Here is a 24,130-nt window from a genome sequence, read left to right on the forward strand (position 1 = left end):
GGATGGTTTGGTACCATTCTTTATTCATGGCTGTGTTCTTAGGCAAAATTATGAGTGAGCCCACTCCCTTGGCTGAGAAGCAACCCCACACATGAATGGTCTCAGGATGCTTTACTGGTGGCAATGTCCCCTTATTCCGAAAAGATGTCTCCGCAAAAGGAGCAGCTTTTCAGAAGTGATAATTAAGTATAAGACACATGATGAATGCCTCCAACACTAGGATTGAACTCACAGCGAGTTCAATCCTTAATTATCACAGGGGATATTTTGCCCTTATGAATAGACCCCTAAAGGAGTTAAGGGAGTAGCTTATCTCACCACCAATCTCTCTGACAACAGTCTTCCTGCACTGAGCATTATTGATAATTTAATGTATATTTTATTGGGATTGTCTAGAGCACTGTGTCTCCATTTATAGCAATCTAACAGGAACTACTCTATACTGAGTCACTCCATTATTGCCTTATATACCATATACTCTGCTTGCTTTCATCTTTTGGCCATGCTGTATTAGAGCATATACTGATGCACATTTTCCACTCAAGCTTACCAGATCCGCTCAACATACAGAACCATAACCAAGGTGAGCGCTAAGTATGCACCCCCCTCTCTTCTAACCAATGGGACCAACAAAAACAGTTATTTATACATTTTTAAAAGAAACAAATGGCAACCAGCATGTACATGTAAATAATAAAAATGTTATTCATTTAAAAAAATTACATTATTGAACAATTATACCCCCCAAAATGTGCTTTCCTGAAAAGTTCTGCTCGCACAATAACAATCTTTAAAAAATTGTGAATAGAATTTTTCAGGAGACTCTCAAAATGGATATAGGACTTTGTACTGTGGTCTAGTAACTGCCATACCAGGGCCAGGCTGTCAGCTGTAGTGGAGTGAAAGATAGGAGTGTTGGAGGGGCCCGAAATACCTGAAAGCCTAGGAGCCCTACCATGGGTTAATACCATAGGCAAACGCAGGGGGGTGTCCGGTTGCCTGGAAACCCCCTTCCCCAACCCAAACCATGACCACAATAGAAATAGTAATATAATAGAATTTTACTAGTGCTGCATGTTCTTCTCAGTATCAAAAATGAAAAATTAGCACCACCTGTGCCAGCCAGTAATAAATACACCTATGCACCATCTAGGAGATCTGGAAAACATGCACTGTTAGGGGTGCAATGCTATAGACCATCTATAGGTTTAATTATTAATACTGTATAATAATACACTATCCAGTAAATAATGAGACCTATATGTACATACTGTATATGTCCAGGGCAGTGCTAGGTTCTTCTGCTGCTCCCCCAGACTCCCGGACTTACTCCAATGCTCTGTAATGGTGCCCGCATCTGAAATAAAAACATTCAGCTCAGACAGGATGGCACTACTGCTGCATTTAATGGCTTACTGTGATCCCTGGTCCTGTATATGCTGGAATTATGACACACAATACGCTTTGTATGACGCAAAGCTGGATAAGTATACCCTCTTCATGGACTGGCCACATTCACTCGAAATCAAGCATTTGGAAACCCCCTTCAAGAAAACCTGCGTTCACCACTGAATACGGCCGTGTAAGTGTGTAAGCTTAAATGAGAGTCAGCGCACCTGTAAGCCTATTGTAATCTGGTTATTGAGAAGTGTGGATTTTCATTGCATGGTTAGCAGGTCAATGTGTTGCAATGAGTTGTTCTACTCCTCTTGTCACACATACTGGTATTGTCTCTTTAGTATCAGATGCTGCTGGTGTCATCATTTTTGTTGTCGCTTTGCAGGATTTAGATTGGAGAATAATGTAATCTTTTCTTTTGCTCACTGTCTCCTATAAACATTGACTTACGCAAATGCCTAGATCACCAATAGTTACAGGGCAGCTAGTAACAGTGAGGAAGAAAAAGCCAGCAGCTTCTTACTTGTGTAATTGTCAGCTCTCGTTTTTCAGTGTAATTTATACCGTGGGAATGTGGCGCTTGGCTGTATATACAGAACCTTATCTGCATCCAATATAATATGCAATTTAATATCCATCGCTATCTGCTTCCAAGTATAATAAGCAGAGACACATCTTAATACAAGGTTTAGTATGCATTGTCAAAGCTGTTGCAAGTATGATATGCAGAGCCATATTTGATGACAGGGCTATTATGCAGAGCCATATGTGGTGCCAAACAGCGGTGGCTACTACCCTCTTAGATGAGGGGGGGCTGCCGCCATTGAAAACGAGAGGGTACAATCACTCACCGGCTCCTCCTGGCCGGATCCCCTGCGCAATTGCGCACTAGCGGGGGGAAGCCGAGCATGTGCATGTCACCGGCTTCCAAAGGGCTGCAATGTCTGCAGCCCCTAGGAGCCGGTTAGGGCTGGCAGAAAGGTAGAGTAGCAGCTTCCTCCTGGAAGCCGCTCTCTGCTAATAGTAGCCTGGACTGGCAGTCCCAGGGGGAGGAGATACCGCCCCCTGAGACTGCCTGTCCAATAGGAAGCCACTGTCAGGCACAGTGTAGCCAGTGCAGTCACGGACTGCACTGACAACACTGAGGTGGTGGATTTTACAGGGGGGACTGCAGCCCTGCAGCTAATATGCTATTGGTGCCAACCCTAATATAGAGGACAAATATTTGGTACTAAGGGCCTGATTCAGAGCCGCTCGTAAGCGGACGCTCGTTCGTTCCGACCGATGTTCGCAGAATTGCGCATGCGTACGGATTTTAATACGCATGCGCGAACCAGTCAGTGCGGCCGAAAATTGTTTGTTCGCTAAATAGCAAATGCCTGCTATTTTGAGTGACAGATTGAGGCATTTGTGGGTGGTAACAGGGGAAGGTGCTTGAAAACGGGGAGTGGAGATCCGAAAGCAGGCGTGCCAAACGGTCAAAACGGGCGTTTAATGGGTGTGCATAATTAATACAGCAGCGTCAATGACCACGTCACTGGGTTGTTTTATAGTCAGAACTGCTCGCAAGATTGTGGTAGGAAACACCAATCACAAGAATAGCGAGCAGTTCATACCCTGGTCAATGTACTCGATTAATCTAATAAATAGCGGACATGACGTAGGATGCGAGCGGCCAGGGGGCGTAGTTATCCAAAAAACGACCGCAAGTTTTGTTTGCTCATTCAGACATAGAGGTGTGAACAGACCGCAAAGAGCGAACGGTTCATTTGAATATCCACCCCCTTTTCCTGAACGACCGTCCGCAAATTGCATCCGGCTCTGAATCAGGCCCTAAGCTTAATATGTACAGCTATTTCTTCCAAATATAATATATTCAGGGCCTGATTCATCCTAGCACGCTATTGCCACCGCAGCTGCGATCCCGTATTGAGACGCCCCACTAGCATCCTTTCAAATCCAAGCATCTTCGTACAAAGACACAGCATTGGTCACAGATCTTTCAATGTTAGCAGTCCTGAGTAACTGTATGGTCGCGCAGAATGGCAGCGGGTACTGAGACACCGGAGCCATATTTCTTGAGTACGGAATCGCAGACGCAGGATGTGAAACGCCCCCGATATTGTTGCGGCACGCCTTTATTTTTAGCCTGAACTCCCCGTTACCTTCCCCAAATGCTCCCTGACTGTCAATCACACTGAGAGTAAATTCTGGCTGCAAGCGATTACCGTAATGTACCTTGATGCATGCGCAGTGCAGACGCTCGATTATTACTGACACTACAGAGCTCTGCTCTTCGCAGCATTTGCAGTGGGTGACAGTTGCACAGTGACTTCCTGACACCCCACATGCTTAGACTAGAACAAGGGCCTAATTCAGAGGTGGATGCGGATGCGGCTGCTTATTGTGCCACAGCAAGGTCTGCGTCTTTTATGCTAATGCCGCGACCTATTCTGTTTATACTGAGACAGCAACTTGCAGAGGGCTAATCAGTTTCGCTGCGTCTTTAGACACACCGTCGCTGCACCATCAAAGCTTGCACCAGCTCTATGGCAGGTGCAATTCTCCATCTGAAAGTGGCATCTTGTGTCAGTGCTAAATTAGACGCAGTTGCTGTTAGCGACATGACGCTACACACCCGCATCCGCCTGACAACCCTGTTACCCCTCAGGGACGGTAACTGAATCTACGACTCTTGCGTCCAAATGCAATCTGTGTCTCTCGGCATCAACCTTTGTGTCACATTGCGCAGTTAACTCGGACGCATGTGCAGACTTAAAGCATCGTCCAACTGCGTGTGGCATGGACATATCGTGCACCTGTGACTCACCTGTGATAGCATTCTATCCTAGGGGTTGATACCAAGGTGTGAAAAGACCCATTGCCGACAAAACAGGACTGCTCAATGGCGTCAAAGTAGATCAATAACCACTTTTTACGAGGGAAGTCCCATCGGAATAGTGAGGGCGGAAGATCAATTGCAGAGAGTCAGAGTGAGGGGAGAGAGAGCCAGATAGGAGCTTATGCACATGCTGCTGAATTAATAAAGAGGCAGAGGGGAGGCTGGGGCCAGATGTGGTTTCTTTAAGACTGGTGACATGGGAGCTTGCCAAAAGGAGGATGGGAACGTACTAATGGAGTAGGTGTATGAAATAAAGTTTTACTAGGCATGGTATGTGTGTGTTTTATCTTTATTTCGCTATTTAATTTACAGTGGGGGTACGGGTGCCGGCCGTTTGCTGGCACTTGTAGTTCCACAAGTGCCAAAGGACAAGCATGCTGTCACCTGTAGTCCCACTGTAAAATACAATAGTTTCCTTATATTTCTCACTTTATTACCCCGTACCCAATGCTCTAGGGGTGTGGGGAAGAGCCCTGGGCTTCAGACCAAGCCTTGGGTTTCAGGGGGGAGGGACCCCTTCTTTGGGGGGTCCCCATCTCCCCTGAGATCCCCGGCTTGGCCTGACCGGCTCGGGCTGATAATGCTTTGGCCACGGAGCCCCGGTGAAAGGGTCTCCTGGCTGTGGCATTACAGCCCGGCCGTTTTGGGTCCGGTGCTGGTTTTAATTATAGGGGTACCCCTACGCAATTTTCCCCACTCCCTATAATTAAAACCAGAACTGGCCCTGCAGCCAGGTTCTGGTTCCTAAATTATGGTGGAACCCTACTCATTTTGTTCCCCGTTATTTTAGGAACCAGGACTGGCTGGCAAGTCCGGGGTTGGTTAGGCTTTTGGGGTGGACCCTACGTCATTTTTTAAAATAAAAAAACACTCATCTGTGTATGTTTCTGCCAAACTCGCAGCTTGGGAGGTGGTGTATTTGAAACATCAATTTATCAGTGAGTTTGCTACAAACTAACCCCAGATTGTAAACTCGATTCTCTGTAAATTTATGAGTTGCAACTTTTTCATGTAAAGTACTTCCTAGTTTGGCCGATGATGAGTTTAGTTGAGTTTGCAAACGCACATGAGTATTATCAGTGAGAAGAGAAAACTCACTTTCAAACTCACACCTGTTTGGTCTTAGTAAATTTGCCAGTTTGAAAAACAGATAAACTCGTATGATTTGCAAACTCATCCAAACTCGATTCTTAGTAAATTTTATTCCTAAGTCTCATAAGAATCGGGGGGGGGGGGGGGGGGTGTTGCAATAATATTGTGCCTCACCACTAAACACCTGATGCCCAGGAGTTGCAAATCCCTTTTCAAGTGTTAGCGATTCAGTTACGCAGTTGTGAACGGCATAAGACATGTGGTTACGTGTCCACATTGTGGGATTTATGGACTTTTCGCATGTGCACTAGTAACACATCGCTCATTGCGGGATCATCGGAGTGGCGTCCATCTCTGAATGAGGCCCATAGGTGTGTAGGGGACAGAGGGGACAAGTACCAGGTTACATAGGAAAGGGAGAAAAGGGGATGTTGGGGAGGGAGGTGAGAGGTTTATTCTACTCTCAATAATAATATAGAATTAGGATATAGATTAAAACATAAAGGTCCTATTGCTAAAATGAGGATTCACATTTAAGTTACAAATGACAATAAACTGTAAACAGCATGCTAGCTGAGTTAGAATTAGAAACCATGGGTCCCATATAAGCTCATGAAATGCCAATTTGTTGAAGATTTTGCTTAAAAGAGATCAGTAGGCCTGCACGGAGGCAATGTATTTACTCATTTATACAGTGGTTTCTTAGCATTCCACTGTCACTTAGAAGGCATCTGTAATACCCTAAATATGTCACCACCCCTGCATCAATCATGGCAAAATTAGTGGCATTCTAATGCTGGGCATACACTATACAATTATCTGTCAGATATCTGTCCAATCTGGCTGGTTGGAATGAAATCTAGTAATGTATGGGAGCCAATGACAATCAACCATTTGCTCACAAACACTGGAAAACAGACAAAAATGGTCGTTCAGACAAATTGGTTAAAACACACGAATTTAACCAAATTGAACAATTGCTTTTTTGCCCGTTTTCCAGTGTTTAAAATCATATGATCGACTGTCATTTGCTCCCATACATTACCAGGTTTTCATTCCAACCAGCCAGATTGGACAGATATCTGACAGATAATTGTATAGTCATTACAGAGCTAAATGCCCCTCTGCAGTTCCCGCGATCATCTGTATAAATTAGAGCAAGACATATTTTTAACATTGCTATTTTAATGCATGCAATTGGGGCAGTGGTGAGCAGAAAGACAATTAGAGTTTAACCAAATGTATAGAGAAATAATAAGAGATTAACCTAAATGTACTTATCTGCCCCCTTTATGTCTTTCACCGATACGTTGATCAAAGCTGCAACTAGGGGGCTGGAGGTGCACGTGCGCCAATGTCCTCCAGCCCAGCGACGCAGGGAGGCTCCAAGCCGGACGCCCGCTGAGATGCAGCGCTGCGGTTGCCGGAGACTGGAGTTCTCTCCTGAACTCCAGCTTCTGGCTCTCCCCATGGGCTCTATGGGAGAGACGTCATGACGTCTCTCCCATAGTTCCGAGGAGCATCCAGGTTGACCGGACATTGGCGGACTTTTGACCGGGGTTTAAGGTAAGTAATGTTTTCTGTAAGCGGCATTACTATGGGGGTATTACTATATGGGAACTACTACAGGGGCATTATCATATGGGCACTACTACAGGGGCATTACTTTATTGGCACTACTACAGGGGCATTACCATATGGGCACTACTACAGGGGCACTGCTATATGGGCATTACTTTATCGGCACTACTACAGGGGCATTACTATATGGGCACTACTACAGGGGTATTACTATGGGGGCATTACTACAGGGGCATTATCATATGGGCACTACTACAATGGCATTACTTTATGGGCACTACTACAGGGGCATTACTATGGGAGCATTACCACATGGGCACTACTACAGGGGCATTACTGTGGGGACATTACTATATGGGCACTACTACAGGGACATTACCTCTGGGGGGATTACTATATGTGCACTGCTGAAGGAGGCATTACTATAGGGGCACTTCTGCAGGGGGCATTACTATGGGGGAATTCCCTGGGGAGGAGGGGGGCACCAAATTACTTTCTTGCCCCTGGTGACAAAAATCCTAGTTACAGCCCTGCGTTGACTCTACCAAATCTATAAATCCAGCCTTAAACTGTTGGATATTGGTTTATCTTGTCTGCTTGGTTTAATTGTGCAATCGGTTCTTGTTTCTATGCTGCAGTATTAATATGTTGCTGAAAACTTTATATGATTGTACAGTACAGTAACGAAACAGATTGACAACACAAGCTCACTTATGCACTGCCTGCAATGCACGTGGCTCGCCGCTGGGGGCGGTGTTGTACCCAACTCTTGCAGTGGAAGGCTTCCTGGTTGTGCTCGCCTCGCACGAGCAGCAGATTCAGGACTCTGATCAGTCTGCAGACAGTGCACAGAGCTGATCTCTCTACACCGGATCCCTGTGCTCGGGCTGGGTGACTCTGCACTGATTAATAAGGGACGGAACAGGACTGCGCCTACTGTTAATCTCAGTGCCAGCCCTGGGAGGGGTGCAGAAACTTTGGGAGCCACTCTAAGGTGAGACTGGCTGTAAACACTCTGGGTTGATCCCCCATGCAGGTCAGCACTCTCTGGGAGTCCTGACAATGGGCAGAGGTAGACTGGCTGTGGGTGCAGAGTGACAGAGACCCTCATCCCCAGTAAGGAAGAAGTTCTTTCTGGATCTGCACCTGCCCATCCCACCCTGAGATCTTCTCCAGGTCTATGGCTGGGAACATGAGGTTCAGTGGCAATCTGAGGCTGAAGATCGGAGAAGCGGTGGATCTGCAGCCCACCCGATGGTCCCTGAGGCACTCAGTCTTTAAGAAGGGCTCGTCCATGCTGGACCCTTACATCACTATCAATGTGGACGAGTGCACCATCGGGAAGACCACCGTCAAACAGCGGACTAACAAGCCCACCTACAATGAGGAGTTCTGTGTGACCATTTGTGAAGGCAGCAAGATGGAGCTGGCTGTCTTCCATGGGACCTCAATAGGGTATGATGACTTTGTGGCCAACTGCAACCTCAGCTTTCAGGACCTCCTCAGGAACTGCGGACCATCGGACTCCTTTGAAGGCTGGGTAAGTCACCAGACCAGTGGTCCTTAGGGACCTCGGAGGAATAGACTTTGCCATGGGTATTTCTTCCGGCAAGGAAGAGGTTAATCATTATAAATCTACTACACTACACTACAGCTAGTCAGTAATGTGTTACATTGTGTATATATACAATTGCTGCATCTGCAGGTGTTTGTCAGAAAACAAATCCCCCAAATCCACTGTCTCAGCACTAATCTAGCATCCAGTGTTTCTATTTAAGTTAATCACACAAGGATACATGACTTGCTAACAAACTGTTATCCAAGTAGGATTTGTTTATTATTATTATGATGTGATTATTATCCATGGGAATCATACCACAGAGTCATATGGTATTTACCAAACACCAGAGCATTAGTGTGACCTGATTTTTATTGTACACCTGCTGTTAGTAGTTGGAGTGTAATACTTCTTGTAGCTGTGGTGCCTTTAAGAACTTGAAATAGCTTCTTCCACAGTTAAAAGAAATGTTAAATACTTCATTATAGTCTACTACTCTAGGGAGAATTGAGAAGGAAATGCAATCGTAACTATTTGAATAACAATTAAATAAGGCTTAAGGGCCTATGGGCTTATTCAGCAAGAGTGACGATGTTGCCCAGAATATTATCATGCAACATCGTCACAAGTTTTTATCAATTCTGATAATTTATGGCTGCTATTCAGCAATATTTGAAGCAGGGACAGCGGATGCGGTAACACGCTGTCCCTGCAATGTCACAGAAGGGATTGTTTTTCGGGATTCCGAAAACGATCCCTTCTGTTTGTTCCTCTGCTCATGCTCAGTCTTGCGCTCGGGAACAGTCTCCGTCCCTGCTTGCGATGACCGCCGAAGGGGTAAGTACAGCTCTAGCCTGTCCAAATTGATTGACATGTGTATACAGGCTTTATACTAGCCTGTATACATGTATTTTTATGTGCTTTTAAATTTAACATTTATATATAAATGTTAAATATAATCGCACATAAATATACATGTATGCAGGCTAGTATAAAGCCTGTATACACATGTCAATCAATTTCGGGAGGTTTAAAAGGCTCTAATTTGGACTTACCTGTGGGCAATCACAGGGAAGCAGGCACGGAGACTGGGTGGGCTTACAAGATGCTGCAGGGACTTTTGGGAACATTTCCCTCTGTCCCTGCAGTTTTTGGGTTATTTATGTATTTTCTTCATATAACGCCCTTCTAAAATGGCGTTATATAAAGTAAATATTAATCGAGTGATTTAACACTTTTTGCTTTGCTTAATAGCAAAAAGCATTAAAGCCCTGTAGAGATCAATGGCCTGATCCCTACAGTGCATTACTCAGCGAGATGGGAATTAGTGGAGAAGATAATTGTGTTATCTTCTCCATTAACCCATTGCTGAAATCATAGTTTCCGTATTTTTTATGTAAGAAATCAATGCTGAATAGATCCCTAAGTATTAATAATCACGGCAGTGCCGCTATTATTGTCAGTATGTGCGGTGATAACCTTTTTCTGTACAGTATAAAACTATTCCCTCTATGTACTAAAAATAACTTGCAGGGACAGAGCTTGTGAGAATAGCTATCTCTGTGTGATACATCCCAGCCACATCAGATGAGTTTTTCACATTTTCAAAAGACTCCTCCTAAGAATCTGACACTGTGCAAGCGCATAGTGCCGGTTATCGAAGTCGGTCGGAGGGTGCGGGAGAGGGGTGGTAAGATCCCTCTCCTGCGAGAATGCCTCCATAGGCATAAAGCTGTTAATGTCGTCTAAGGATGGCGTTAGCCATCAGGGCCAAGCTCCGAAAAGCTACACTTGTGTTGTCTTCGTTAGGTTCTTGTCCTGGCTCTTTCATTTTTATTTGCAAGAATCATATACAAAAATATCCTCATTCTCATTTCAATAAACTGACTTATATTTATTAACAGTTATTTATACTGCACACACGTTAGCCCCTGCCCCAATGGAGCTAACATTCTACATTCCCTACCACATGCATATACACACAAATTAACCTACCAGGAGGAAAATCATGAAAACACGTAAGAACATACTGTACTAACTTCACACACATGTGGCCTTGGTCAGGAATTGAACTCCTGACCTCAGTACAAATTATATCTGATATAATCTCATATTATTAATCCTCATCTTAGTCTATTACAGATACTTACACCAAAATTGTCCCAATGTTCGCCATATGGATATATAGGTGTATATATATATGTATATATATATATATATATATATATATATATATATATATTATACACTTATTCTTCTTATTATTCAACTTTTTTTAAAAATATTGCAATAGGGAAATGTGTTACATATGTTTAGTTACTCTGTACTGGATATGTTTGTATTGGCAAATTTACCATATACCACCCACCACCCAAAATAAGCACAATTCCTGATCTGTTCAAGTAATGATCACTTGTGCCCATAAATATTATTGGCACATGTCCATTATTGCCCTTCTGTGGGATCATCTATAGATCTTACAGATAAGCTTGTATTGTTATTCGGTCGGCTGTATGTGGGACAGCCCAATTTGCCCATCCAATTGCGTGGCCAAATTGCAAAGTGAACCCGTAGCTCAGTGGTCACCAGCTGGACCAGTCTGTGTGTGGTCCCCATAATACTGCTTTTACATCTAAGTCCCGGGTCTGACCATATTGGGAACACTGGCCCTCATTCAGAGCCGTACGCTCTGAGCAGAGCGCACGCTCTGAATGAGGGCCGCCCTCCATAATTATGGAGCGTCCTCCTGGACGCTCGTATAGCTGTGGGTCACCACCCACAGCCTATACGAGCGTGCAGTTTGATGGCCGCGATGGTCTTGACCATCGCGACCATCGCCACTGCGAGCCGGAGCCTGCGGTTGAGTTTTTCAACCGCAAGGCCCGGAGTGATTTTGGCTCTATCAGAGCCAAAATCACTCCCACTGACATCGCTAGTGATGTCAGTGGGCCGGCTTCTGACGGTAGGCGTTGACGGCACGCCCCCGGCATGCCCACCAAAGGGGGCGTGCTGTCAATCAACATCGACAGCACTCCCCCTTTGATCAGACACAACGAGCGAAGGAAAGTCCTTTGCTCGTCGCGTCTGGCGCATGCGCACGACGGAGCTCCCGCCGTCGTGCGCATGCGCAGTGCACAACATCGACCCACTTGCGAGCGGACAGCCGCTTGCGAGTGGGTCTGAATCAGGCCCACAGTTCCAAAATGGGTCTGACCCCTTCTCCACTGCGGCGCCAATCCGGGTTATTCTCAGATCGGCTCAGTTCACATTGCACATGGGTACAGTGGAATACTTCTCCCGGCGTTTAGAGATGACATCATCTCCAAGCGCTGAGAAAGCCGGAAGTCCCCATGCTGTGACCCGGGTTACCCGTTTACACTGCAGGGTTACACAGGTCATTCCTGTGTTTAACCCTAGAAGCTACCCGGGTTGCATTGCCGAGTCACTCGGTCCGAGAATCCAACCCTTGCCCCTTTTAAGTAAATAACGGCTCTTCCCCTAAAAGCTTGCATGCTAAAGGGGCCTATCCATTTAACGACATGAAAGTCTGAACGTCCAGCGTTCAGACTTTCATGTCGTTGAGGTGTGGGCACCGCACTGAAAGACGTTCACTGAACGTCTTCAGTGCAGGAGCCCGACCTCCCTATCTATTAACATGCCGAACCCGACGACTGTCGTCAGGTTGATGGGCATGTTCAGTAGATAGTCTGGGTCGGCAAGGACCCAGCGTACACGCGCAACGCTGGTCCTTGCCGGCTATCCACTTGCAGACTTTCTGCATGATCCGACCAAAACCTCCTGGTTTTGGTCGCATCGTGCAGAAAGTCGCAAATGAATAGGCCCCTTAAAACTGCTCATACATTTGCAAATTTTTGGTCCTAATTTGGTTGTTTTTAATCAGATTGTCCAGATATTGCTGTGTGCAGCCTACTGTCTCGTCTGTCTGTTCAAAATCAAATGGGTATTGTTGGGATTGATGAGTATTCGTGACTGATATGTGGTTTGCTGATAACCACAGATGTGTGGACATAGACAGATGAAGCTGTATAGGTGTCTTTGTTGATTACACAAATGACCAGATAAGATAATTGTATGTGATAAACACAGTTGGGCCTATTTTATAACATGGTGCAAACTGCTATGATGTAATGTGGCCAAAAGCAACCAATCTTGCTGCAACTTTTTCGCAGTCTAGTGTTGTCGGTGGTGTGGTATATTTCGTGGACATTCATCATTTTGACATGAGAATGTCTACATAGTCATAATGTCCACATGCTTGGCATGTTGACATTGACCGTGTAAACATTCTTAACATTGACACTGATGAAATGTCGACATAATGTCCCTGGTGGTCTAGTAATGACTTAATGGGTACAGCTGGTCCGATGGCTCCAGCGATGTCTTCTAGGTCAGGTGATGTGATGATGACTTCCAATGGATCCATCGGCACCTACAGCGGTAAGTATATCCCTAGCCGCCCCTAGTGGCCATCCCTAATCCTCCCCATGCCTAACACTCTGTGTCCGTCTGTTTAATGTCGACATTATGACTGCATTTCATAGTGAGGAAGGTAAAGAATTTAGGTGCATGTACAGCACAGCATTTGTACTATTTTATTAAATAAGCCCTACTTTAGTAAGGACGCATGTTTATTAATAGCTATTGACCATGAGAGACAGAGGTACATGGAAAGGTACTGCTCAGTCTGTCAGAGCATGATTAGGACCCCATAGCTCCCTAGACAAAGTACTTTTGGGCACGATCCTCCTCTCCATTGTCAAAATAGAGACCTTGATAAATGTTATGGGTTACAGTAGTCTGGGTCCCTCAGTGCCCACTGGGCCATGGACAGAAGATGATCTGGTCCCCGCTCAAAGTTGTAGTGAATTATCAATCATTTTAATTCTGGTCTCCTAATTCTCTGTAGAGAGTTTGTTATTGTGCTGATATGATGAGAAGACACCAAATGATGCAACGTGAAATGCATGGAGCCAGCAGATGACACGCACAGTATGCATACACACACGTATGTCTCATCTCTGCTATACATAGGCCAGTGCTGCAGTATAACTATTAAAGTGTACATCAACCATAGAGGAACGGACCTACTCCACACAGATGCATTATATGACATATTTACGGAAGCAGATGAATGTTATTCTAAACTCCAAAGGTTGACCTACATTTACTTACTGTGTAGTAATGTACATTAATTTGTACAGTACCAGTAACCGGCACACAGTAGGCTGAAGCATATCATTAAGGGGTCTATGTACTAAGCCTTGGAGAGAGAAAGTGGACGGTGATGAAGTACCAACCAATCGGCTTCTGGCATGTTGCAGACTATATTTGAAAAATTGCAGCTAGCAGCTGATTGGTTGGTACTTTATCTCCATCCACTTTATCTCTTTACAGGGCTTAGTAAATAGACCGCTAAGTCACTTGGAACTAGCGCCATCCCTGAGGCATGAGGCACAGGGAAACCGCGGGTACCTGGTGTATTGATATGTTATTTGGAATATTGATTCAGTAGGCAATGAAAATGCCTCAACTGGGAATGGTGACAGGTTCTGTAAAAAGAACATTTAATTGTAGAAGGGAAAACAACTGTGCATTGAACATATGTACGTATGTACGTAGGCAGCCATACCATGATATGTAATGATGTCCTTGGCTTTTTAAATGTATTTAGCAGATTGTTCTGAAACACAATTTTTTTTTTTTTTTTTTGTGACTGACCCAATTTAAAAGGCGATAGCCACCTATATGCTAATAATACAACGCTACTCGCCGGCTGTCCTGTGCTCTGCTGTACATACTGTGCTGATCACTATCTTGCAGGCTCCTGTGCGGCCATATAACACATTTGTGTCTGGAACCCCTGCCATGCTGTTTAATGTGTGCTTTTATCAGCTCTTCTAATCTCAGGCTCTCTTTCTCTATGGAAGCTGCCATAATGGTTTCTCTGAAAGCTGCATTACCACCTCCCATCTAAATGTTACTAACCTCTTCATATGCCTAAATATCTCTAGCTGAAGCCCCAGAGACTGCTCTATGTGGCCTATTTCTGGGGCCCATGATTCTTTGCACTTTCCCAACCATAATGGTGCGTACATAGGGTCCGATTAAAATGCATGATATGAACGATATCGTTCATATTATTATGGTTCATATCGTGCATTTTTCGGTGCCTCCAACCCAACACCGATGCACGGGCACATATGGACGATAAAGATATGGTCCATCTACCGTGCATGCAGGCCAACCTGGTCGATATCAACCAGGTTACTATAGGGATTGCTAGCCGTCATTGGTAGGTTGGTGGTGTGCTGGATGATTGTTATCGATCATCCAGCACACCCGGGAGATCGTTCAACGATATCGTTATCGTTGACGATCGTCCCGTGTGTGTGCACCATTAGTCAGGGCATTGTGGTGATGCGGGATGTCAGTAATAAAGGCAGGTGTGCTGAGAGAGGGGGACAGGCCTGCCAAGGAGCCACACAACCTTTAGGGGTGTCGCAGTATTTGTGGATGGGGGTCCCACTCTTCATACTGGGCTCTGACATTTCTAATAGTGGCTCTGAAAAAAAAGTTACATAAACAGTTTTCAGATTGTGGAAACATAATTGACTTAATATTTATTATTTATTTATTGCCAGTTTATAAAGCGCACACACATATTCCACAGCGCTTTGCAGAGAATATTTGACCATTCACATCTGTCGCTGCCTCAGAAGATCTTACAATCTATATTCCCTATCACATGTACACATATACACTAGGGTTAATTTTGTCAGAAACCAATGATGTTTTTGGATTCTAGGAGGAAACCGGAGCACCTGGTAGTAACCCACGCAGACGCTGGGAGAACTTATCAACTCCATACAGACTTAATATGGCCCCTCTATACATTTTACACATGTCTACGTGCTTTAAGGGAAAGTCCACCCTTCCCATGTAGTGCGTCTTTGTGGTTCACTCTCATCGATTACTTGCTTTCTGCCTGGTATGGAACAGTGCATTGCTGGGACCCCTCACCTCTGCCCTCTCCGGTCTGCATCTCTTGTACTTCTGCCCTTTAATTTAGCTCCTTGTCCACCTCAGCTGGTTACATTCTGCTCCTAGTCAGTGTATACAGGTAAGTGTACTGTTAAGAGTGAGAGACTAAACCCCATCTTCTTTTTTCAGTAGTGAGGGTGAGAAGTCTTGGCTGTATGTGGCAGCTGACTGAGATGGCCTCGGCTCCTCTCCAGCCCTCTGCGCATACAGGACACGCAACAGAGTCAAGAGCTTATTGATCTGCCCAGTAATAATAGGATGAAATCAGGGTTAAGATATAATGTATGTGTTTTATGTAATTTTTCTGTGTTTGTGAATTGTGTGCGCAGTAGCCGCACGTGCATCAACAAAGTAGCACCAAGCGTGCGCCTGTGTCATAAGTAAAGGGCCGGCTGGCTTGACCATTAAAGGGTGCTGTAACCCCCAAAGTGCACTCCAAACAAAATAAAAAATAATTTTATGTGTTTGTGAATTGTGTGCACTGTGGCTGCACGTGCATCAACAAAGGAGCAGCGCCAAGCGTGTGCCTGTGTCCCATAAGTAAAGGGCCGGCTGGCTTGTCCGTTAAAGGGTGCTGTAATTCCCAAAGTGCACTCCAAAAAAAATAAAAAATAAATATTTTTTTGTGTTTGTGAATTGTGTGCAGAGTAGCCGCTCGTGCATCAACAAAGGAGTGCCAAGGTGCGCCTGTGTCATAAGTAAAGGGCCGTTTGGCTCGTCCGTTAAAGGGTGCTGTAATCCCCAAAGTGCACTCCAAAAAATATATATTTGTGAATTGTGTGCACTGTACGTGCATCCTCAAAGCAGCAGCGCCAAGCGTGCGTCTGTCTGTTAAAGGGTGGTGTAACCCCCAAAGTGCACTCCAACAAAAATAAAACATTTTCTTCTGTGTTTGTGAATTGTCTGCACTGTACGTGCATCCTCAAAGCAGCAGCGACAAGCGTGCATCTGTCTGTTAAAGGTTGGTGTAACCCCCAAAGTGCGCTCCACAAAAGATAAACAATTCTTTTTTTTCTGTGTTTGTGTGCGAAATGTGTGTGCAATAGTCGCACGTGCATCAACAAAGGAGCAGCGTCAAGCGTGCGCCTGTGTCCCATAAGTCTGTTAAAGGGTGGTGTAACCCCCAAAGTGCGCCTGTTTCATAAGTCAAGGGCCAGTTTGGACATCTGGTCCGGACTGAAGGACGTGCCAACAATTTCTGACATGTCTACTGTCACCACTGACAGAATGGTGGAGGATTACATTGGTGACAGCATCCAAGTAGGGATGTCAGTCAGTTCGTACCTGTACTGGCAGGAAAAAGAGGCAATTTGGAGGCCCCTGTACAAACTGGCTCTATTTTACCTGAGTTGCCACCCATCCAGTGTGTACTCCAAAAGAGTGATTAGTGCAGCCGGGAACCTTGTCAGCGAAAGGCGTAGAAGGTTGCTTCCACAAAATGCGGAGAAGATGATGTTCATAAAAATGAATTATCAACTCTTCCAGGGAGACCAGCCTCCAGAATGTACAGAGGGACCCGTGGTGGTGGTTTCCAGTGAGGACGAATTAATACTCTGAGGATGAGGATGTACACAACACTGAAGAGTGTGAAGAATCGGTGGATGAGGACGACTTCTTGTCTCCGTAGAGCCAGTTTGTGCAGGGACAGATTAATTGCCAGCTTGTTTTGTGGGGGCCCAAACGAACCAATCATTTCAGTCGTGTGGCAGACCCTGGTACTGAAATGATTGGTTTGTTAAAGAGTGCATGTCCTGTTTATACAACATAAGGGTGGGTGGGAGAACCCAAGGACAATCCATCTTGCACCTCTTTTTTTTCTTTGCATTATGTACTGTTTGGGGCCTAGTTTTTCAAACTGCCATCCTGTCTGCCACTGCAGTGTCACTCCTAGATGGACCACGTGTTTGTGCCGCCCACTCGTGTTGCTTAGCATAGTCATCCAGCTACCTCGGTGCAACCTTTTGGACTAAAAACAATACTGTGAGGTTTTAGGTGTTCAGAATAGACTGGAAATGAGTGGAAATTAAGGTTATTGAGGTTAATAATAGCATAGGAGCAGAAAAAGCAACACATTCTGGTATTTTTAGCTGTTTTTATGCTTTTTAAAAAAATAAATACTGATCCAAAACACAGAACCCAAAACACGGAAGGGTGGTTTTGGCAAAACCAATCCAAATCTAACACACCGAGAAAGATCCAGATCTAAAACACGAAAAGTGGCCGGATGCTATATATATAGAAGAACAAAAAACTGCGGCACTCCCAGCGTTGATAAAAGGGCTATGCCCTGAAACGTCGGCATTTGATGGCCTAATACAAATGACTTGTTTATCATTCAACGCTGGGAGTGCCGCATTTCTTTATTCTTCTGTGCATGTCTAGTTGCTGAAGCAGGGTTGCCTACCTTTAACATTCTCTTCCCGGGAGATGCCCGGGTAAGAGATGCTGCAGGGGGCTGACGGGGGCGGGGCTTGATGATTTGCGTCATTAAGCCCCGCCCCCTCGCGGTAAAATTGCCGCGATTGGGCACAATTTACATAGGGGGCGGGCCCAAATGCTGTGATTCATGCAGAATCACAGCTTAAGCTCCGCCCCCTTCACGGAGACCCGCGATTGCCGCGGGTATTCTTCTAATTCTGGCCACTTCACTAGGAAGTGGGCAGAATGCGGGAGAAATGCCTACCCTTCCGGGGGTGCGGGGGGCTACCCGAAAAATCGGGAGCCTCCCGCGAAAACGGGAGGGTAGGCATGTATGTGCTGAAGGCACCCATCATTTATTGTCTCTACTCACCATACGAGTGCCAGTCCGCTTGTTCAGTCTATCTATATATATATATATATATAATTTTTTTTCCCCTTTGTACAAATTAAGCATAATTTAAACTGTAGGAGGCCATTTTAAATGTGATGTCGTACCTTATAACTGATTATCCTGCCTTTAGAAAACCAATGAGTAGATTAAATCTTTGTATTGTAGGACATTTTATATATGCACTATTTGCATATTTAAGATACATTTATAGATTATGATAACAGTAGACCATACAGACAAAGTAAACTGACTACTGGACATTTGGATGATCCCATTGCTATAAGCCAGTGTATCCATGAGTGCTGGAAGACAAAGGCAAGAATATTAGTAAATACTGCATTGCTGTATGCATCATGGAACAGTGTTAAAGAGTAAATAGCTCTTGTATTTGACATGACCAGATCTTTGAGCCTGTGCATTTAGTGAACTTAATAACTCACGTCTTATTACTGATGTGTGTACAGGTTTTATTATTATTAATAGTCACAAATAAAATATACATATTGTTATGATCTGCGGCAGCGCGTCACCTTGGTGGCAGGTCCTGGCCATATTAGGTGACTGGGACGCTACATCATGCCTTGATTCCAGTTCCGGCTGTTGCAGACAGCTGTGTCTGCAGGGCTGCCAATAGAGATTGTGTGGCCCGGGACTGTCAAAATAGGCAGGTTCCCCCCCCCCCCCCCCGTGGCAGGGGCTGGCTGGCAACTTTTAGCCTGGGGGGCAAATGCATGCAGGCGGCCCTGGCAGAGGAGTAGCGTGTAGCCAGGGTGCCCGAAGAACATGCGTGCTACGACGACGCCCCCCTCAAGTGTTTCAGGGAGGAGGCGGGTCCATATGGGATTAATGTAAGCTAAAAATAACGTTTAGGGGCAGCCCCCTGTCGTAGTGCCCATATGCAGTGCCCCCGTGTGCCCCAGGAGAGAACACCCTTATGCAGGCCTCCAGTAGTAAGCCCCTTATATAGTGCCCCCAATAGTGGTACCCCCTATGCAGTGCCCCTTATATAGTGCCAGCCAGTAGCAGTCCACCCCCCATGCAGTGCCCCCAATAGTGGTAACCCTTATGCAATGCCCCTTAAATAGTAGCCCCAGTTGTAGTCTCCCCCCTATGCAGCACCCCCAGTATTGCCCTTTATATAGAGCCCCCAGCAGTGGTCGCTCGATGCAGTGCCCCCAGTGGTAGTCCCCTCCCCATATGTAGTGCCCCCAGTGGTAGTCCCCTCCCCCTATGTAGTGCCAGCAGTAGAGGCAGCAGAGGCGTCTCTAGAGTCCGGATTCAATGGTAGAGGCACATGCCTCCTTGCTTATTCCTGCTCTGGGGTGCATAAAGCAGAACCTGGAGCAGTGGAGGAGGTCAATGTGCCCCCTTCAGGGATGGCACCCGGAGCAAACCGCCTTCCATTGTCTCCTGTATTTTTGCCACTGGTGGTAATGCAGCTAGGAGACAAAGTAAACTACTTGGTGCTTAGGAAAAACATGGCGTCCTCTAACAATATATATGATCTATAATAAACCTGCATTAATACTATTAGAAAGTGGATGTGTAAATTAGTCTTTGTGACATGAAACCACAATATCTATATGTGTTTCAGTTAAAGGAAACAGCTAAGCCAGTAGGAATACTACCGTGACCAAACATGTAATCTGAATAATGAATGGTGTATAAACTGTATATTGTCAATTACTGTATTATGAGACAGACCTGCATTTTTACTGACTTATTGTTCCAGGTCTATGAACTTCTAATTTATGGGAGAAACTGCTCTTCATGTAAGTGAAGTCCTAGCAAGGATCATGGGAATGACAGACATTAGTTTTATGGCTTATTTGCATACAATAGTAGGCTGGAAGTGCTGGGTTCCTATATTTATGACTCTGCAGCTGAAATAAATAACCTGTCCAAGGGAAGTGATTCCATCAGCTCCTGCATAAGGTAATAAGTACTAAAAACCAACCAGTACAGGCTCTGTAACAGGCTCTGCTTTATATCTTAAGCAAGCAGACGTTCCAGGGGAGAAGCTAGACTTCTGGCTTCTCTCGCCTCAGTGTGATTGTTGTTAAAAGGTATGTGATGTGCTGTGAATTGGTCAAATAGTGAGAGTGGTCCGATTAGGTGAATCTGTAGGAAATATTTTATGTGAACATACAATAGTAATGAAAAACAATCAAATTACAATAATTAAAACAAATAATAATATTGATGATAAGATTAAATAAAAAAACATATCCATACCTTAAAAACCATCAGGTGCCTTTTATTTGCAATCAGACCCACACCATGCCCCTTATTTGCTATCAGACCCCTCCAGCTGTCCCTAATAATCTATATATAATAAAAGCATGACTTTTTGCACCCATATAAAATGATTATACCAAAGAAAAGAATAGAATAGAATACTTTATTGTCATTTACAACACAAACCTAAAAATAATGTTGCACATTACCTCTTTATAAGACAGGCGTCTGTTAAATTACCAATATAAAAGCATTCACAATACAAATCAATCGGAGCTCAGCGCAACCATTAAGCACGTATAGGACAATCCTATTTATGGTAAAAAAAAAACATTCAGGGAGAGTCAGTTTCAAACACAAATGTGCATGAAACACTGTAATCTGTTTGACATAAAATGATTGTATGTATAATAGCAAGGCGTCCCTAAAACCAGTCCGCATTATAATATAAATTAGAGATGCGCGCCAACCCTCGTGTTTTGGTTTTGGATCTGGATCCCCCCTGGTTTTGGGTTCGGATTGTTTTTGCCAAAACCTCACCTCCGTGTTTTGTTTTCGTGTTTTGGTTTTGGATCTGGATTTTTTTCTTAAAAAATCATAAAAACAGCTAAAATCACATAAAATTGGCCTGTTTTTGTTCCTACAGTATAATTAACCTCAATAACATTTATTTCCACTAATTTCTAAATTTCTAATCAATTTTGACCACCTCACAATATTTTTTGCTTCATCTAGTTAAGACCAAAAGGTTGCATCCAGCTAGCTGGCTGACTAAGCTAAGTGACACAGTGGGCGGCACTAACATGTGGCAGTTCAGTTTCTAATTTCCAACACTGATACAGTGTGTTTATACAGTGTGGGTTGGATACACCAATAGTGCACTTACTGTGACAGCAGTGTCGGCAGAACGGGATTGCTGACAGTGTCCTCAGTGAAGGGTACCGGTGATGTCGGCAGTGCAGGTTTGCTGGCTGTGTTGGCAGTGCGGGGTGCCAGCGGTGTCTTTAGAGCAGGTTTACTGGCTGTGTCGAGGTGCGGGGGTTGCTGACGGTGTCAGTACCAGTGGCGTAACTAGGGCAGGGCGAGCGGGGTTCGTGCCCTGGGTGCCGTTGGCCACAGTACCGGCCCGCCCGCCCTAGATAGCCAGTGTAGCGCCGACCGCAATGAGTGCGGTCAGCGCTACACATTTGCACAGGACCGGCGCTAGGCTTCCAGCGCCGGTCCTGTGCTGCACGCCTGAGCCCGTTCCCTCCCCCTGAGCACTTGCCCAATAGCGCCAGGAGGCGGGCTCAGGCTGTGCATAAAACGCATCGCCGCCAGCGCTGGCGGCGATGTGTGTGTTAAACAGCAGCCAATGAGAGTCAGATAGACTCTCATTGACTGCTGCAGCACCCACTGCAAGAGCCGGACTTCCGTCCGGCTCCTGCAGTGGGTAATGGGACTGACGTCATGACGTCATGACGTCAGTCCCATAATGCTGAGCGCGCCAGCCCGGGCGGACTGGAGGGCGGGAGCGGCATCGGCATCGCGGACAGGAACAGCGTTTAATCAGGTATATTTTTATATATATTTATTTTTAAACCTATCTGCACAACGGGGGAGGGGTTGGCTACTACTGAGGGGGACATCTACTGGGGGTGCCATTGGGAGGACCTCTACTGGGGGGGGGGGGCTACTCTACTGGGGACTACTACTTGGGGGGGGGACTACCACTGGGGGCATTCTAAAAGGGGCCTAGTATTACTAGAGGCACTGCACTCGGGGGACCACTAATGGGGGCAATAATAGGAAGGGCCACTACAGGGACCACTGGATAGGGGGGGGTCACTACTGGGAGCCTGCATCAGGGGGACCACTACTGGGGGCACTGCATGGGAGGGGGGGACACTACTGCTGGGGGCACTATATAAGGGGCTTACTGCTAGGGGCACTGCGGGGACCACTACAGGGGGCACTAGATAGGGGGGATCACTACAGGGTGCCTGCATAAGGGGACCACTACTGGGAAAACTGCATGGGGGGGACTACTGTTGGGGGCACTATATAAAAGGGCACTGCATAAGGGGATACCGCTACTGGGCGCACTGCATTGTGGGGACTGCTACTGGGGGCACTGCATAAGGGGGAACACTACGTGGGGCACTGCATTTGGGGGGGCCACTACTGGGGGTACTGAGTAAGGGGAACTAATTGGGGGCTGTATAAGAGGGACCACTACTGGGGATACTGTATAAGGGGCACTACTATGGGCCTGCATGAGAGGGACCACAACTGCATACTGGGGGTACTACTGGGGTTAAGGTGCATATGGATAGGAATGTTCAGTTTGAAAATAAAGGGGTGTGTCATGTTGACACGCTCCATTTTTAAGTGACCACGCCCATTTTTTGCCGCACGCGCCTTCGGCGCACGCACATGGGGGGGGGGGGCTCCCTTTTCAAATTTGCCCTGGGCTCCAAATACCCTAGTTACTCCACTGGTCAGTACATAGAATTGCAGTGCCGGCAGTGTTCTCAGTGAAGGGTACCGACGGTGTCGGCAGAGCAGGGGTGCCAGCGGTGTCCTCATTGCAGGTTTGCTGACTGTGCCGGCAGTGCAGGGGTGTTCTCAATGCAGGCTGCTGGCGGTGTTGGCAAAGCGGGGGTGCCAGCAGGTTTGCTTCGCTCGGATCGCCCCGGGTCCCCTAAATTCGGGTGGGTTCGGCTCTTTGAGATCCGAACCCGCTCATCTCTAATATAAATAAGCTAAAATAGAAACTAAACACATTTGTAACATTTTAATTGAAATAAAAACATTGACATCGCCATTTAACTCTAAGCGCCCCATCGCTGAATGACTGTGACCATTAGAAATTTCAGGTCACAGTTATTCAATGGATAATGACACCCCAATCAAATTGTGGCTATCATGGCTTCTAATTGGCTGAGCAGCTAATAACACTAACTCAATAATAACTGCTCGTTCAATTGCAGGTGCTAGCGCTGTTAGATTAGATTTTTGGCGTTGTCTTTTTTTTTTCTCCAATGGGAATAATCTAAAATAAATTCTTCTTTATTTAGGAAATGATGCACAAGGGATTTAAATGTTTTCAATTTTATTTTTCTAGCTGAATTAGGGCCGTATTCAATTAGGTGCGAAAAGTCAGTTTCTACGGAAAAGTATTGCGAGTAACGTCATTTCGCCAGTCTGAAAGTTTCCTCCGTATTTAATTCCAAATGATTTTTGCGTACGCGAAAACGCAATGCATTAGGCGAAAATGTTTCGCCTGTGAATAGGTGTCGAAAAAAACTGCAGAATTGGGGTTTTGGGTTGCAAACTTCGGAAACCCCCCTGCACCCTGGGACAGTCCCTCAAAGGTAAACTGCATCAATAAAAGTTTTAAAAAGTCTTTAGATCACCCCAAAAAAGTACTTTAGTTTTGGGGGCGAAAATGTCCAAAGTTGGAGGACAAACTTTTAAAAACTAGCGAAATAGACTCCAAGGGGGT

At 45.5% G+C, this 24,130-nt stretch overlaps 1 protein-coding gene across 1 annotated transcript in view; it reads left to right on the forward strand.

Annotated features, from left to right (window-relative positions):
- The first annotated feature begins 7,775 nt into the window (after nt 1-7,775).
- Nucleotides 7,776-24,130, forward strand: part of PRKCH (protein kinase C eta) — a 204,083-nt gene continuing 187,728 nt past the window's right edge. The window contains exon 1 of the mRNA XM_088473768.1: nt 7,776-8,513. Coding sequence (XP_088329894.1) covers nt 8,154-8,513 — 360 coding nt within the window. The 5' untranslated portion in view covers nt 7,776-8,153. The remainder of the gene's footprint in view (nt 8,514-24,130) is intronic.

The sequence above is a fragment of the Taudactylus pleione genome, unplaced genomic scaffold (genome assembly GCF_031769625.1).
Source record: "Taudactylus pleione unplaced genomic scaffold, aTauple2 ptg000139l, whole genome shotgun sequence".
Lineage (NCBI taxonomy): Eukaryota > Metazoa > Chordata > Amphibia > Anura > Myobatrachidae > Taudactylus > Taudactylus pleione.